This window comes from Fundulus heteroclitus, chromosome 7 (genome assembly GCF_011125445.2).
Source record: "Fundulus heteroclitus isolate FHET01 chromosome 7, MU-UCD_Fhet_4.1, whole genome shotgun sequence".
Classification (NCBI taxonomy): Eukaryota; Metazoa; Chordata; class Actinopteri; order Cyprinodontiformes; family Fundulidae; genus Fundulus; species Fundulus heteroclitus.
This window is the reverse complement of record NC_046367.1, coordinates 16,709,695-16,728,332: the sequence shown is the minus strand read 5'-3', so window position 1 is coordinate 16,728,332 and position 18,638 is coordinate 16,709,695. Positions and strand designations below refer to the sequence as shown.

Below are 18,638 nucleotides of genomic sequence, written 5' to 3'. Positions count from 1 at the left end.
CAATTATCTTTTATCTCTGTATTCATTCCTTTTGTCAGAGGGTGTATGAGTGTGGTTAAAAAATACACGCATACTTTGGCTGATAATGTCGTGAGTGATGTGTGAGTGAATGCTTCTGCAGATCAGCCACTTCCAAACTTTCTGCAATGTTTCTGCATGAATCCTAGCAACATGTAGTGATGGTTGGAGGAGGATATTTTTAGCTAGCCCTGCTGTTTTTTGTAATTGTGGGAGTTCTTCATTTAGTCATGTCTATCTCTTAATTATACTGCCATCTCTTTCTTTGACAAAAAAGTTGGACTTCGTGACCAAATACATGTAATATTCTGGGGACAAAAATGTATTTGGGCCATAATGGTCTGAAAAGAGGGCTGTAGAATCTCCTACAGTGAAAATGTTTTCCAGCAAAGAAAAGAGCAAACTAGAATGACTATATTTCACTTGTAAATTTATAAAACTGACATGACAGGCAAAGACTGTAGATACGTGCACAACAGCAAAGCATTTCTCATAGTGCTGAGCAAAAGAGAGCTTTTGTTCTTTAAAAAGGATTAACATCCTAATCATAAACCTGTCAGATATAATTTATTGCTTAAACAACATATACTCCATAATCAGGTACTGCCAAAATTTGCTCAATCAAATCAAACGCTCTCTCTCTCTCCCTCTCTCTCTCTCCCTCTCTCTCTCTCCCCCTCTCCCTCTCCCTCTCTCTCTCTCTCTCTCTCTCTTCTTTACTTGATCATTTGTTTTGAAAATTTAAGGTATTTTAAATTATTTTTAGAGTTTTAACATAGAAAGGTATTGTTCTAAGCAGCAGTCAGATAAAAAAAAACTGTGTGTTATGAAAATGATTGTTATTTTTCTGCAGTTGAGAATCACTTGGGCTAAGGTCCCTGTCATCCTCCCCCTTTATTGCAGTGGCATAATCTCTTGCAAAAGATTAGGTAAAATCCAACCTTTTCAGTAATTTTTTTAGCAATAAAAGCAATGTTGTTGTCATGGTAATGTTAAGAAATCATAACTTTGAACAAAACCAGGGTGAACAATTAATAGCAACTCTAATAATTTCTGTAAATGTTTTAATGTTCCTTAAAGGGAGTATGTTTTTTAACTAGTTATTCTTGATGTATAAATATGATGTGACAGAGAGGAATATTTCTCTTAAACACTCTTCAAAACAGGAAAGACAATATAGAACATACCATTTCAGGCAAGTGTGGGCTGGTCTTTATACATTACATCAGAAAATGGCTACATTAGATGACATCTACTCGCCAACAGGTTGTTTGGGGACTTAATGTATGGAAAAGCATGTTATAATCATAAATTCACAGGATTATGTGGTCTTGACGTGCTTCTAAAATAATAAGAAAACTTATAAAGTGCATGACATCCTAAACTTTTAGAAATACCATGACGTTTTGAATAACAATCTGGTGTCCTCGGCCAAACATCTTAAAATTAGGTCCCCACCAGATTTTTTCATAAGAGAAATAATCCAAAACATTTGGGAAAATAAACACAGGAGACAGTCCACTCAGTCCCCAAACCTAAATCCTACAAAGAGGCTGTGCAGTGAACTGAAGAGAAGAGAGCGTAAGATAGAATCCAGGACTCTGGATGATCTATAGAGATAGTTCAAAAACAATTTAGACAGCGATCCCTCCCACTGTAACTTTCAACTTTGTAAATAGTTACAAAAGACTAAATGCTATTTTATAGGCTAAAGGGAGCAACACAAAGTATTAACTGCAGGGGTGGCAAAAATTGTAATAAATTTACTCAAATTAAGAGTTAGATTTTCAACATTTTTATTGTGGGATTATGCTGTTTAAATATTAGATATACTGATTTTGAGGCTTTATAAAGATTTTAAGCAGTGTAGTTTCAAAAGGACCATGTTCGAATATGTATAATATTACAATTAGAGATACACAGCATAATGGCATTGACATTGGTATTGTGTAACTTTAGACAATTTTTATCAATTCAGTATCAGTTCAATAAGTAAAAGTAGACAGATATTTATATTCAATGTTTGTTCCTATCTTATTACTATTTATGTATCTGTTTTGGAAAGGTGAGGGGGAGGAAAGATGGCCTTACTGTCTTTGTTTAGGCATGTGACAGTGATGCAGTGGGGGTTTAAAAAAAATACAAATATTATTTTCTCACATAGGACAAACTTTAGAATTAGCTTACCACTAATAACATGCATAACCTCAAAATATGTTTTGTTTTTTTCCAAGTAGAACTAAAACTTAATTTTCCAACCATTATTACAAATAGAATAGGATTACTTTACTCAAAAATACTGCTAAAACCTCATCTTGCCTTTTTTCTTTATCATAAACCTAATATGGTGTGTTGTTTCATCTTACAATCTGGATGTTGCTGCACAGTAAATTGAATCACAATTGTCACCACATTATCAATCTCTCCAATAATGCAATTAAAGGTCAAAGACCGCTTTCATGCGATGTTTGGTAGGATATTATATGTCAAGCGCCATTCATGCATAAAATGCATAATAATCGATTTGGTCTGTTTCACAGCCCTCGAAGCCCACACATAATTTCAGTGGCACAGATGCTAAACCTCAGAAAGATTGGTAAGGACATTGTGATGAAGTAAAAGAAAGAAAAGAGCAACAAATAAGTAGGTCAATCATAATTAATTTCGTCATTGCAATAATTAGTAATTATATTGCAATTATTTGTTTTACTGATATCATGCAGCCCTACTGACACCCTTACAAAACGTACTGTTTTACATTTAGAAACTGAGATTGAAGAGGAAGCTCTGTGATGGACTGGTGACCTGTCCAGAATGTACCCCGCCTATCGGCCAAAGACCATGTCAATGGGCACCAGCTCCCCCTGTGACATAGCACAAATAAGTGAATATGGATAGCTGAAAGAACCTTAAGAACTGTGTTTGAATGGTAAGATGCATGTTAATTAAAAGTGAACTGCTCAGTTCAGGCTACTGCTATTATCTGTAATAGATGTTTCAATCGTGTGTGTGGGGCAGACTCCATATTTCATGTCAGCTGCAAAAAAAACCTGACCTTTCAAAAATGAAACATTTTGGGACTGAATGTCATGCACACAAATGTGACAATAAACAGATTCATGCTGTGAAAAGGGGTACTTGTTGGTTATGACAAAAATAGTCTTGGGTATATCTTGCCTTCTGTACAGACAAAGGCAAAGTACATACAAGTAAGTTCATTATAAAAAGTACTAAAGAATATTACACTCAAATGAAAAAATGAATCAGCACATTTTTGTGTAGAAGAGAGCTGAAACCCAGCTACTAAAATTGGATTTGACAAGAGTAATCTTGCCCGAGATAGAAACTGAGACTTGTGACACAAATACCAACTTAGGTCAAGGTGAAAGTAACTACAGTGCACATTATCCTGAGAGAAAAGAGACTCCCTAAGTATTACACAGACTATGATGATGAAATCAAATGTGACGATGACCAAGTGCTTATGAACATTGACTATTGCTACAGATGTGCATGTAATGTACTCAAGACACTGAAAGGAAGGAGTCAGAGGTATGGGCTAAGTCTATGAAGGATCAAATGTAACCTAAGGGCAAACAAACCATGGGGCAGATGAGTATATACTGTCAAAGAAACCCTGTTTAGACAATCTACATGCCTAAATATTTCAATCTGAAAAACTCACAGAGAAAGAAATGGCAATTAGAAGGATTTTATTGATACAATATTTTAAGTCTTTGGCGCTCAGACCTCGGCAGGAACATTAATGCTGAATTATACTTTAATATGCATAAGTAGATGTATGAGAACAGGGATGTTCCCCCCCCCCCCCCAGGTCTGAAACTGGTGGTGGAGTGGAGATAGAAGAAGTTTGTTCAGTCCATATGATGATCTGTTTAAGATAGATGTCCAACTTGATAAACACAGGTTTGCATGAACTGTCCATGATGAGCAAGCTTGAAGCTACTGTGGAGAGGAAAAACTCCCCTTTGGGAAGAAACCTCTGGCAGAACCGGGCCCAACATGGTGGTCTTCTGCTGGACCAATAACAGGCGATAGGGAGTGATGAAGACTGAAGGGAGAAAACACTCTGATGGGTTGAGGATGGAGGAACGTCTTGGAAGCTAGATGAACTCAGCTATGATGGTGGAGAAGGGGTTGGGGGTGGGTTGAATCGGACATCTGATTCGAAATCCAACATGCAATCCGTTTGCGCTTGCTGGTTAGCAGGCTGAGACGTGGATTTGAAGTTGCTTTTAAGATGAGCGCGGGATACTGATTGGCTTCATGGAGGTGCGGTTCGTAGCTGATTGGCTCACATCAGAGGCGTATCGGACTCTGATTGAATGGAGGCAGGCGATGAGTTTCTTCGATTGAACTTGCGCCTCAGCTTCATGTGGCAAAAGGACATAGTCAAGTTGCTGGAATTGATTATATTGAGACTTTTTCCGAGACCACAAATATGAACTCTGTATGTTTTCTAATGCAGCTTGCAGCTTACAGTTTTTCTCAGTTGTTTTGGAAATCATTCTTGGCATTGGTAAAACAGTAAGTGAATTTCTGAAAACAATTCATACAAATAGGAAACCCCCATGGAATAACTGCAAATACCAGTCTCTTGCTCAAAATCTTAAGTTCATCTTTCAAAAGGAAATATCTGTCAATCAACATGTGAGTGCCATCACAATGACAATTCCTTGTGTCATCTTGTGCCGATAAGACAGTCAAATTGCTTAGTGGTGTTGTCAGTATAAGTCAGGGGTCACCAACAAGGTGGCCAAGGGCACCAAGTAGTACCTTGAGGACCACATGTGGTGCCCACGAGCATGTTCTAAAAAAACACAATCCACCACCAAAACTTTATGTTATCCCGTTACTCTTCTTATTTAATCACACTTGTATTGATATAGATTCAAAAATGACAATATCTCTAACAGAACATGAAAAATGTATTTATTGTACATAAAGTCAAAGTGAACTTTGACTCTTCTAGTCCACAGGTCAGTACTGGTAGCCTTTTGCATGACACAGCACCAATGAAGGTTTGACTGAGGTTGGCGGCAGTGGGTGGTTGATCACTGGAGGGTAGACAGGTAGGATGGAGCGTCGAGATCTGGAAAACCAGCGGCATCATCAAAACCTTACACCATCGAGCTGAACATGTTCCCACCAGGACAGAAGGTAAGAAATAGGAACAGAAACATGTCAAAGATGCTCTCCAAACCTGCAGATACAGTAACTGGGCTTTTGTCAAATCAGCGAGGAAATCCAAAAGACACGTCACAGAACATGGAGAAGAACAGGTCTAAAAACGATGTCATCCCATATGTTGCTGGATTCTCAGAAAAACCCATTTTCTCTAAACACAAGATCGCCGTACATTTCAAACCCAACAAGACTCTCAGACAGAGGCTGGTCCATCCTAAGGACAAAAACCCTAAGCCTAAGATGAGCAGAGTGGTGTATGCAGTCCAGTGCAGTGAGAAATGAGCCCCCGACATGCTTCAGAAGGAACAGCTCACCACAGCAGTCAGAACTCAGAAGGACCAAGGCAGAGAGAACACATTACCATCCTACCTGGTTAGCTAGCCCCTGAGAGGTCAAGAGGAAGGGATGCCTACCAGAGCCCAGTGTGGCCCACTCGGCACACAAGCCAGCCTGATAGATCCCCAGGGAGCCATTAGCTACCAGACTGGAGCCCACCACTCCTGGAAGTGGCCCTAGCACGCACACAAACAACCCCCTGAGACACCCAGGCCATCCCCAAGACCTCCAACTCTCTGGCAAACTAGGACAGACACCAGGGAGGGAGCAAAAGCACTTCAGTGTGCTCCCTTGTCCAGCTCTCGCCCACAAAAATACAGCACAGATTAAGGACAAAAACTGCATTATTATGAAAAGGAACATTTAACCTGACAAATGAGCTTCATCAATATACATATTCCAATTTACTGAGTTGTACCTGTCTGCAAGTACTGGGAGATTATTTTATTGTAATTGTACATTGCATTCTTACGTATAACCAATTTTAGACCAATAATTGAAATAGACCATCATGACCATTGCAATCATCAAGTGACAAGGTTGGTTCTTCTGCCCATCTGGGATGTATATCACATAGTCTACCAGCATCTTACACGAAAGGCCGAACGGGGTGGAAGTGGCCCACTCTGTGACCTGGAGGGGGCAAGGTGTGATGTGCCTCCTTTAGATTTAAAATGATCAAACCAAAACGGGGTGCTCCCAAGATTGGTTTATCATTGACACACGTAGGTTCCACACAGATATGAGACATCTGTGGCATTTATGCTCCTTGCGGCTCTTTCTCTGAAGTATAACTTTTCTCCTATAGACTCTAGAGGGCAACGTTGTGCTCCTGCGCCAAGTGTACTACTCCCCACTACAGGTAGAAGTAGAAAACACAGTTGTTTCAAACCTTAAGCCTCTTACCTTCTTCCAAGAGTGACGGCTATTTCTGTCCAGGAACTGTTAACAATTTGTTGATCACGATTATCTTTTTGGGCCCAATCATAAAGATGTCTATATTTACAAACCTCCGCCAGAAGGAGCGCTTGCTCGTCGGCCATGTTTTCCGTGCCGGACTGTCCATGCAGACATTTTCCCAGCTGCGCGCTTCCCCCGCACTGTAGACAAGTTGTGCTACAAGACAACTTTTTTTTCAGAAAGCTATGTTTCTTAACTTCTATATTTCAGAGTCAGAGTAATTGTTCACAGGCACACACCATATCCTGAAATATATGTACATATTTTAGTTGGAAGCAATACTGCCATGGTCTTGCTTTAAAGTCACTTTAAGTAAAAACTGGCACAACTCACCCCACTGTCCTCTACAGCATTTTTTTATTGCAATAAAGAAATAGTGTGAAACAGAGGTATTTCAGGTGAAAATTATTATACAGTAAATCAGGATCTTTTCCTGTCCTGTGGAAAGTTTACAGTAATGAGGTCAAAGCAATCATCTTAGAATGCTTAAGCTTTGCTTTGACGTCCTCGATCTCACACACAACACTGAACTGAGTTTAATTTGGAATCCTATGACCCACTATCAGAAGAAGTCCTGAGTGTTTTCTGACCTGTGCTGTCACTTCTCTGTCACTGAGCCACTGCTGCGCAAGCTTGAGGAAGCCACCCACTGATTTCACACATTCAGTGCAGGGCTGCTCTTTGAAGAAACTGTCTGTTTAACATCTACATTTCACAATGTCTCAACCTAAGCCATTTTAATGAGTACCAGTCAAAGATCAGCCTAATTATGCAACATAGCTTCAGACTTAGCTTTTTCCTCTGACATTTGCAGTAAAACCTCTCAATAAATCATTGTCGTTTATAACCACACAGTGTGCTATTCTCTGACATTCTCAAAATTTCACAATGGCATCTGTGCTGACAATGGCACAGTTGTCACCGCTATAAAAGCTGCAGGGTGAAACTGTAATTTCATATTTTCTCCTCAGCTGGTTCTTTACTTAATCGACTTAATGAAGTACTCTGAGACATGTACTCATGGTGTTACGCTACAGTGAACGCAAGGGGTGGGTTAGACTATCAAGTCTAAGAACAAGAAAAGAAAAATGAAAAATCAATCTTGGGGAAACACCATGACATTGCTGTAGAATGCCAACAAGTCAGTAACTATAAAGCTTAGGGATTTTTTTTTTTTTATTTCAACAAGATGCCAAAGTAGATAAGCATATGGTAGGGACCCAAAAGGTCTTTCATATAAAAACGTTGCCTCTCTATAGAATACCATAACCTATTTGTCATGCTGTGTAGTGGCTTTAGTTGATACACCAATTAGACATAACATTATGATGACCTCACTAGTCATCTTGTGGTCTTTTGCTGTGAAATACCCCCCTGACCCATTGAGACAGGGTCTCAACTAGACCCATGAGGGTGTGCTGTGGTTTCTAACACCAAGATGTTAGTAGCAGATCTTTTAAGTAGTACGTTGAGAGGTGTGACCTCCATTAATTAGATTTGTTTGTGCAGCACATTCCACTGATGCTCAGTTTGATAAACACCCCAGATTTGTTGTTGTGCTCCTAAAACTTTTTCTGAAAATGTTTTGCTTTGTGGCAGAGTGCATGGTCCTGCTGAAAAGGGACATGATCTGCAACAAAGTCAAGGCATTGTTGATGCTTTTAGTGCTGAACAGTGGTCAACATGTCTCCCCTGACTTCACTCCTGACATGCCTCAATGGGCTTTAGCCACCCATAACCCTGTCACTGATTTTCCACTGTTCTTTCTTGGAACACTTGGAGAGATTCGGACAACTACAGATTTGGAATATCCCACAAGAGATGAAGTTTTGGTTATCGCCTCCTCCAGTTGCCAAGCCATCTCCAATGTTATTTAGAGGAAAACATGATGGCTGCAAATTTTTTGCCAATCCTGCTGACTAAGGTTACGTTCACACTGTAGCTCTTGATGCTCGATTCTGATTTTTTTTCAGAAATTTGATTCTTTTGGAGTGTCCGTTCACACTACTATTAAATGCTACCACCATCATATTGCTGTCTGAATGCTTCAAGACCACAAAGCGACCCAAATGCGCAGATAACAGAAGGAGACGTCACACAGCAGCGCGCTGTTTACGGTAGTAATGGTGAATGTTTCAAGAAATTGTTTCTAGAAATGTTCAATAATGTTATGTGTTAAAAAAAACCTAAAAAACAACAACACGGATACCGGCCGGCATCTCTCCTTGTTATTAGAAAGCTGATGAGCAATGGGAACCGACATTATTAAGATCACATAGCAGGATGAAGTAAGGTAAGAAAGCAGCACAGCTAGTAACAATGGTCTTTTATGGAGAGCTAACTGCTACTACTGTGTGCGGATGTGTAGTGAGATCCACGACAACAACGTGAAAGACAGACAAAATTTGTGTGGTCTGATTATGGTATTTTTGATAAAAAAAAGAATATAAAAACATGGCCCATCAAAACAGGCATTATGACCAGTATTATTATTATTATTATTATTATTATTATTATTAGCCCTGCGACAGACTGGCGACCTGTCCAGGGTATACCCCGCCTCTCGCCCAGTGAACGCTGGAGATAGGCACCAGCACCCCTCGAACCCATGAGGGATAAAGCGGATCAGAAAATGGATGGATGAATGGATTATTATTATTATGGAAGAACTTACTCAGCGACTCAGTTGCAAAATAAATCTACAATTAACAATTGCTATTCAACTTTCTTACTATTAAAAATGCTTTGGAGTTGAACTCGAAAACAAAATATGCTTCATGAAGAAATATTCTTCATGTGCGCATTCCTGCAAACAGGTTAGGCCAGTGTTTTAATTCTTTCCATTTACTCGCTAACATATTTTTTGTTTCCCCGTTAACATGTAGAGGGTAAAAGTCACGATAAAGGTGAAAAATAATTAGGCAGGAAACCTGGTATTTTAACTGAGTAGTGTTCACTTTTGAGATCCACTGTTGGTTTGAAGACTTGTTGCTCCAAGCCCATACACAACAGCAAGACATAAATCAGCCGAGACAAATATATTACCATGTGCTACGGTTTGCAGCATCAGGGTCAAAGCAATTTCATAATGACAGGGAAATTGAAAGGATGCAGACCCACTTCACAGGTGAGAAGTGAGGCAAACTGGAAGAATTAGATAGCTACAATCAGAATAACAAAAGGACTTATAGACATCCGGGCATTACATTATGATACAAATCAAAGAATCAAGTAACATCACCTATTAACACTTGAACTAATGATGTACAAAAGTTAAACTTTAGAATGTGAAAAGTTTTAAAAGAACAAATTCTGAGTTCTAAAATTACTGTTTAGCATCAAGAAAGACAAGTCATATTGATACAGTCTGCTAGGCCAGATCATACTGTGTTATCTCACTTATGTTACTAAAAATACTCTATCTAGGCCTTTGCAGCTCAAGTATGGTGAGCAGCATATTAGAAACAGTTGCCGGCACTGACAGAGTGCCACGTAGAGGTTTCACCGTCCTAGGATAAAAAACGAATCAATAATCTTACCAAATTTTCTTTTTACTTTACGAGAACTGAAACTAAATGCTTGTGTAATTTCTCTGTCTGTGCAGATTTAATAAGTTTGGAGCTTTGAAGCTGTTTGAAAGAGCACAGCACCCCACTGACAGGCTGCATTCTAGCCTACATAATTTTGAAATAAACTAAAAGCTCCATCTGCTGCTTCAACACTAATGCTTTTGTGTGCATGCCATCAGCTTACAATTCAGAAAAAAATATCTTCTGTGAGGTAAATATTGGGTACTCCCACTTTCAGAGTCGCAGCTTCAGATTTCAGTCTACTGACAGTTTAGTATTAGCTTTAATTGATTGCCCGCATTGTATTGAGCCCAAGTAAAGGAAGTTGCATCCTAGTGCAGCTTTTCCAAAGAGCAGCAATCAGTCAGTAACAACCAGACCTCCTCATGGCCTGAAGCCAGTGGTGGGGTATGATATGGGTGATACGGCTCTCTGAACAGGGAGGTACCATCAGTACTCGGAAAAGAAATGATGTCAGTTGCACCAAAACAAGTTTTCTTTTATTTTACAAGTGCATGTCCAGTGAATGGGAAGCAGACCCCTCTGTTTTTTTTTTCACTGCGTAAGCACTACTGTATAAGAAAATATGGCTGTGCACCAGGACTCCCAAACAACGCAAGTTGAGATCTAATTCACAGCTTTCAAGTGGGTACTAAATTAAATGTTTATTTCCCTTTTGAGAAGAATACGGCACACAATTGATCATCCCATGTTTAAAATCCAAAATATTTACTGTGATAGATATATATTTTTGTTTGTTTGAAATTCTTGTTTGTTTTTTTATTATTTGGTTGGGCTTTTTTTGTGCGTTTGTTCTTTGCTTTTTTAAGCATAGGTGAGTGTTATTTGTGTGGATGGGGGTTGCAGAAGGAGGGGCTGACCCTGGACAGCATTCATGCAAGAAAAGCCACTTCCAGGAGCAACTATGAATTCTGTGTGTATCATTGGAGTTTTCTTAAATAATCAGCCTACGTGGTAAAGTTTCCATGTGTTAAAGTTAAGTAAAGGGAACATATCATGTTCAGCATTTGAATGTAGTCTGTCCAGATACTGTTTAGATATCTTTATATTCTTTCTAGATCATATTTTTCAAGCTGTTTAGTTTTCTCTATTCTCTATTACGGTTTTTGAACAATTACGTCACAGTATGTGCTGCAGAGCTGCTAAACAAGGTCATGGACTTTCAGCTTACCAGTTTTGCAAATCCACCATTTATATTTCTCTAAGCGATTTCCTAGTCCAAGCTGAAGCATGCCGAAGCTACAAGTGGATTAGTTATCGGTTGTTCATTACACCAGTGCTTTTCAAAGTGGGGGCCGCCAGGAGGCACTAGGGGGACCTCATAAAACTTGAGTGAAGGTAAAAAAATATGCAAACAAAATAATTTAATCTATTTTTATCATTTATCATAAAATATAATTTAACTCTTTTTAAAATAATTACTATAAAATATAACTTGTATCAATATATCATATTGAGATGACAAACTCAGGCACTGAAATACCTTCTCCCTTTTGTAACAATCTACTTGTGTGATCAACTTTAAAGGTACTCAAAACAAAACATAGACTATGTTTACTTTTGGACTATGACGAGTATGGCACATTAGGAATCAGAATGAGCTTTATTGCCATGTAATATTTTACAGGTATGAGGAATTTGCTTTGGCGATAAGGTGCAGCTGGCATAAGTCAATGTAGAAATATATATGATGGAATAAACAAAACAAATACAAGTTGTATAGGAATAATAGAATAATAAATAAGAATACAACTACTTGCAGAAGAACAAAATGGCATTTTTTCTGGATTTGTGTTGGGAAGAACATATCGCAAAGAAGATATAGTATACATAACATATGTATGCATATGTATATAAACATACATATACTTATGCACACATACACATAATTGTATATACATATATACATGTATATGTGTATGCCCACACTTCCACTTCACACACATTTGAGAGAGGTTTAATTTCTTTAGCTCTGTTCTTATCATCAAAGGTGTGTTGAAACGTTTGTTATTCTTTGGGAATATACTAGCGTTGACAACCTGTTTATATTCTAAATATTAAAAGTAAGAAAAAAAATTAAAAGTTTATTTAAAAGTGGATTTTTCTAAACATACTTTGTAGCATTATCTGTAGGTGTGCAAAAGGGGGCCAAGGCATGGAAAGATTTGGGAACTCCGTCATTACACCGTCCCCCAGCATACTTCAAAAATGGCCACGGTGGGTGAAGTGAATGATTTAAAGAGACAGCACCAAAACGAGTTGCTCTCAGACACACCTCAAAAAAGAGGTAAAAAGGGTGGGGTGGGGGTAGGAAGGGGTAAATTAACAAGGAATTCGGACCAAAGTGTTGCAGTACCACTGTATATAGACCACAACTGAATGATTTCATTGTGAAAAGAAAAAACTGAAAAGCATGATATGTCCCCTTTAAATGAGGCTCTGATAAATGATTAGTACTAGTTTGTTTACCTGTAGTAGTCAGATGTCATGTCACACTGAAGTTGCTGAAAACTAACAAAGTCTTCTGAGTAACTTTGGCGGCTTGTTCATATCCATTTTTATATCATGAAATACAAATCTATTTTAACAGATATTACCTTCTACATTTTCACAAAAGAACATTCTTAAAGGTATCTATTGGTTGCCCCACATCAATCATTGCAAAGCACTCACGTAACACCAATGTGCGTGCATGCTCCTTGCTGGTTTCTGTTGCTGGCTGTGTATACGCACTTCTAGTAACCAGTTAGCTTCGGTGTTAGCCGTTCGTTGTAGCGCCACTGCTCTCACCATATACGTTTAAAGTATAGACAAATTACAAATTTATAAGAAGAAGAGAAAGGCCTCAGAAAAAAATAAATGAAACCATATTGTATTTGGGAGATTTTTTTCACACGACCCCCCTGAGGAGCAGAAGAGCAGGTCAGATGGTTTCGCCCATGCTCGCAGTTATTCAAAAAGGGACTAGTGCATTTCTTACGTACATTTTTGGACAAATCATCCACTCTACCTTTAAGGTTGTCCCTGATTTCTCAGCTGAACATATTAACGTTATATTGCAAAGCTACAATAGCTGAAGCTCATACGTCATATCTATGCACCTGATCAGCTGATCAGCCCAGTCCAGTTATCAGGAGATTGTGGGCATAAACAACTACTAGTACAAGAAACTCAAACTTTTATGCCGCTCCTGGTGGACTTAGAGCGAATCCACGAGTAGCAGGTGATCACCATCAGGTGACAACCAAAATAACTTTGTGTTGTAACATGGATGCTGATTGGCTGAGAAAAAAAAAACTACACAGGTAAAAATGGTCTGTTGCAAAACTGTGGACGTTTAATATCAGCAAATGTATTGTTATATCCTATGGATATAGGCATTAACGGTCAGTAATTTTTCTTTATTACTAAAATGAGCTAAGATGAGGGCCCTATCTTAAACAGCTGGAAGAGCCTTCCACCTCTCTGAGGATTTCTTCACTTTTCTACAAACCTACTCCAATATATCTTTCTACAACAGACAAGAGAACTATTACTTATAATGACCACAAAGAAGCTCACTTCATAAACTCTGAACTGCCCCTTTAGAATTTAAACTTCTATCTAAACTACCCATTCACTCACTGTCAAGACAGAGCAGGAAAATCAGCATCTAAGTAAGAAATAAATCCTTGTACACTTCAAATGTCTCCGCTTCCAATAAGATGATAGATTATCATTTACAGAACTGGGTTAAGCATGACACCACTCATTGGAAAAGAGTCATACTTTATTCTAGTTCAATTCTAAAAGCCTTCTTTACAGATTTGATCAGGATTAAAATTCAACATGACCACAGATTCCATAAGAAGTCAGTAAACAGGTTCCACACATGAACGGTGGATGAAAGCTCATACAAAGTGAGCTTTTATCCAAAATGTTAGTAAACTGCTACATAATCGGTTATATGCTTTAGATGTCAGTGTGAATGAACATGGCAAACTGGTTTCCAAACTTGTAGTGGAGCACATTTATTGCTACTCTCTGTTCTCACTTTAAAAGGTAAACTAAATGTGTTTTAGGTTTTCAATTACAAAAGCATTAATATAACAACATCCACGAATATTTTTGTACTGTTCTCTGATAATAAGCTGACTGACTAAGCCACTCCTTAAACAAAAGTATTAGTAGCCTGCAGCTTCACATTGTGTCATATTACAACTGCATTCTTTAATTTGTTCTATTGGGAATTTGTGAAAGAAAAACAGAGGGACGCACGAGTGACGTCAAAGGAAAATCATACATGGCTTTTAAGATTTTTTTTCACATAAAAATTCGAAAAGAGCAGAGTGTGTCTGTTGAAGTCGTACTGCTGAAAGTGAACATTTGCCCCAGTCTCTTGTCTTTTGCAGCTCTTAACTGTTTTTTCCCCAGTATTTCCCTGTATTCTGCTTCATTTGTCTTACCATTAAATTTGATCAGCTTTTCAGTCTCTGTCAGTGTTCCCACAGCATGATGCTGCAACAGCCATCATTTTTACCATGGTGATGGTGTGTGTAGGGTGATTTGTGCTGCAATAGTTTCCCACTACATTGCATCTAGGCCAAAATGTTTTGCTACGTCCCCTACTCGGCTTATGGCAGTCCACAAAGGGGATTTTGTGGCTTTCTTTCAACATTTGCTTTTTCCGTGACACACCTCCACAAAGTCCAGGTCTGTGAGCCGTCTTGCAGTTTCTCCCACCTGAGCTGTGGATCCCTGCAGCTCCAGCCAGAGTTACCATGGGTCTCTGAACTAGCTCTCTAATTAATTTCTGCCTTTACACAGTCTGTCAGTTTAGCTGGACAAACATGTCTTAGCAGGTTTGTAGTTCTCTTTTTTCCATTTTCAGATGATGGTTTGAAAAGTGCTCTGTGAGATGTTCAGTTTGAAACAGTGTTTTAAAACTACACCCTGCTTTAAATGTTTCTACAACCACGGATCCTTCTCCTTTCACGTTACAAATAGGCACTAATTTTGTTCGCTCATCACATAAAATCACAATGAAACACATTTCAATTTGCGCTTGTGCTGAAAACATTTGAAAACATTAAAAGATAGATGAATACATAGTAGGCCTGGATATTATATTAGCCTCATATTACTAACATTGTGGATTTGATGTGAAGTTACCTCTTTCAGATTGGACGGATGGTTTTAACACGGCTGCAGTGTCACCGAGGCATCCTACTACAGTGAGATGATGCTGTTGATCTACTGTACTGCATTTGCAGTCTTAAGGAACTGTACTGCTGCTCAGCACAACAGCTCCACGTCTGATGCATGTGATCCGAGTTGCTTTCTGCCTGCTGCTTTTGAGCAGCCTGTTGAGATAAACAAGGGTCCCCGAGGCCCCTGAAACCCACAATAAGCCACACCGTGGGCCCTGATGGACAAATTCTACGTAGCATCGGATTAGAAACAGCGGGGCAGCGTTGCACTTGTTTTCCTGCACGGTGCCTTGTTCGCACCTTTGAGCACCTGCCTACCCTCCGCACAGAATCGACACATAGTGCTTGCACAAAAATCACCCGCATGATGAGTATTGGCCCGCATGCAGCAAAGTGACAGACATGAAAGACTGGTCTGTCTCCTACTGGCAGGAAACACAGCGTGTGGAACTCATTTAAGAAAGAAGGGATGCAGGATGGAAAGGGGGGGGGGGGTGCTGCAGTCAACCAAACGGTGGAATAATCGGGTTAGCAGGAGTGGGGTGTGTGTGTGTGTATGGGGGGGGGGGGGGGGGGTGTATCTGAACCTCTCTGGGAACATCTAGCCTCAGTGTGTGAGTGTTTGCAGTGTAGCCTGTGTGTGTGCGTCAGTGGGAGAGGGAGAGAGAGCAAGAGTGAGCAAGCGTAATTTAAAAAGTTAGGAGATCACGGCATCGGTGTGTGTGTGTGTGGGGGGGGGGGGGGTTGCATTATGTGTCTGTGCGCTGCGTCCCCAAACCTGGGCTCTACGATACGTAGTAGCTGCACAGGATAAGTTGTACCCCCGCCTCACTCACTCCCTTCCTTCCCTCTCTCTTTCTCCCTCTGCATGATCCACCGGCTGCATGAATATGATTGCAGATCCACAACAGACACAAAAAAAAAACAAAAAAAAAGACACCAATTGAACCCAGACTCTTTCACACATCCCCACACGCACAATTTGGCATCACGCTGCTTTGACACAGAGACGAAGGAGTACGCATAATATGGTGATGAGCTTACCACTTGGATTCTTGTTTTTCTTAAGACTCTTGCCACAAAGACACTGCAGCATATGCGTTCCTTTGCTGAAAATGTTCCAAGGAAACCACATTGATTTGGGCGAAGAGCAATCCAGTGGCTTAAACACCCAGATATAGATGAGATCCTTGCGGTTGCATAATAACACAATTGGATCAGTTCTCCCGAACAAGGCTACCAGTTGGAACATAGAAGAAAAAAGAGAAACAAGTGGGCTATAGATCCAAGTCCTATGCGCCTTTCATTCAAAACAGTCAGTGTCTGACAGACTTCGGGAATAATGGTGTGTTTTCTTCTTTTCTGCTCTGTGGAGAATGCCTCCTCAACTAGTCTACAATAGAAAAAATACTCTATAAATTGCATGTGTCGCACCGGGAGGAGACGGGTCGTCAGTAAACAAACACAACTAACGTGAAGACGTGAACCCACGGCGGATTTCCGAGGAGAAAACCATCGCCTATTAGTTCATCACTCTGAGGAGAGAGGAGGGTGGATCTGCACAGCATCAAAAAGCCAGGGAAGGATGCATCCTAGGCACACACACTGCTGCAACGATAGCCCCGGCGAAACGCCTCATAGCTGGCAGGGATCGAGTCCAAATTCGCGTCTCGCATGAAGCCAATCCCCCTGGCGAGGACACGTACCAGCCAGCCTCAGTTTTTAATTTCTCACAAATGAGGTCCCACGCCGCAACGACTGTGTGGAAGCCAGGTTCGGGCTCCTGGTGTGTGTCCGTGCATTCCCGGAGTGTGGCGTTTCTTCCCCCTGTGGGTTAATTTGCTCAAGTCTTTTCATCACCACGCTGCTGACATCTCTGAAAGTGCGCACGGAGGGAGACGTTTGCATGAATTACCTCTGTTAGGAACAGGCAGAGAGGAGGGGTTAAATTGAAAGATTGGCTTTCCATTACGTAAAACACGTGGTTTCTGCGCCGTCATATCTGTGATGCTCAAGGGGGGAGAAAGAAGGAGGGGGATGTGTGGAGCCACACGCTCATATTCAAACTGTCTCAGCGTAAAATTCGTTATTTAAAATAAACAAAAAACATGTCTCGATGATGTTTTCTCTCGCCGTTAGAGGAGTTTTACTTCCACGGAGGGTATCTTCTTCTTCCTCAGGTTGTTGCACCTGTATGTAGCCTGATCTTCAAAGTCACAGGTGATAATAATGGGCTCCTCTGCTGACGCGTTTAATGGGACTTGTGTTTGCCAAACTATTCATAAACGAAAAGTTTTTCCACATGCCATATATGTGATAGACTAACAGGATGCGGTGCAGCACTTTTGCAAAAATAAAAATGTTAAGTGCACGTCAAAGTGTTGACATACATTTGTATTTATCCTCTGATAAAAGACTGCAGAATCGGCTTTTGCTGCAGTAACAGCCGCGAGTCCTTTGGGGGTATATTGCTACCAGCTTTGCAAATCTAGAGATTTTTTTTCCTTTAGCAAAATAACCCAAGCTAATTCAGATTGAATGGAAAGTGTCTATGAACATAAAGCTCCAGTTTTGCCACGGATTCTAAGTTGAATTTAGGTGTAGACTTTGACACGGGGCTATTCTAAGAGATGAAAATGCCGGTTTTCTTCAAGGTTTGCTGAACTCCACCCATCTTCCCATCAAAGGCCACCTGCAGCTCCTCCAGAGCGCAGGCCCAGCTGCTCCCCTGATTAATGTTCTCCTTGCCATCAGTTTAGGTGAATGGTCATGTATTGGTAGGCTGACAGTTGTGCCATACCCTTTCTATTTCTGGATGATGGATTGAAGTGCTCCGTTAAAACTTCAAAGCTTGGGATATTATGTTACCTAACCCAGCTTTGACCTTCTTCACAACTTTATGCCTGACTTGTCTCATGTGTTGCTGGGTCTACTTGATGCTGTTCGCCAAATTTCTCCAACAAACCTCTGAACCTTTCACAGAACAGCCCCACTTATATTTAGACGGCGCACTAAGCTTTTTGTTTGAAAAGTTATTAGAAAAGAATGATCTATACCATTTTCCTTCTAATTCACGATTATCCACTATACTGTGCTAGTCGATGACATTAAATCTTGATAAAGCACAATTCATTTTGTGTTTGTAAAATAACAGAATGTGAAAGCAATCATAGGTTCAGAAAATTTTCACAAAGCACTGTATTGTGTGACAAGACAACACATTGCACCTCCAACAATCCAGGAGAGTGTGCGGCCAAGTAAAAATTATTTATCATTGTTTGGAACAAAATAAAAATTTGACTGTGTTTGTTTTGTCATTTCTTCCCTTAGGAAAATG

General features: G+C 39.9%; 1 protein-coding gene across 1 annotated transcript in view; it reads right to left on the bottom strand.

Moving 5' to 3' along the window:
* Positions 1-17,223, bottom strand: part of fgf14 (fibroblast growth factor 14) — a 147,097-nt gene extending 129,874 nt beyond the window's left edge. Inside the window, exon 1 of the mRNA XM_012864218.3 lies at positions 16,346-17,223. Coding sequence (XP_012719672.1) covers positions 16,346-16,553 — 208 coding nt within the window. The 5' untranslated portion in view covers positions 16,554-17,223. The remainder of the gene's footprint in view (positions 1-16,345) is intronic.
* Between the last annotated feature and the right edge of the window lie 1,415 nt (positions 17,224-18,638).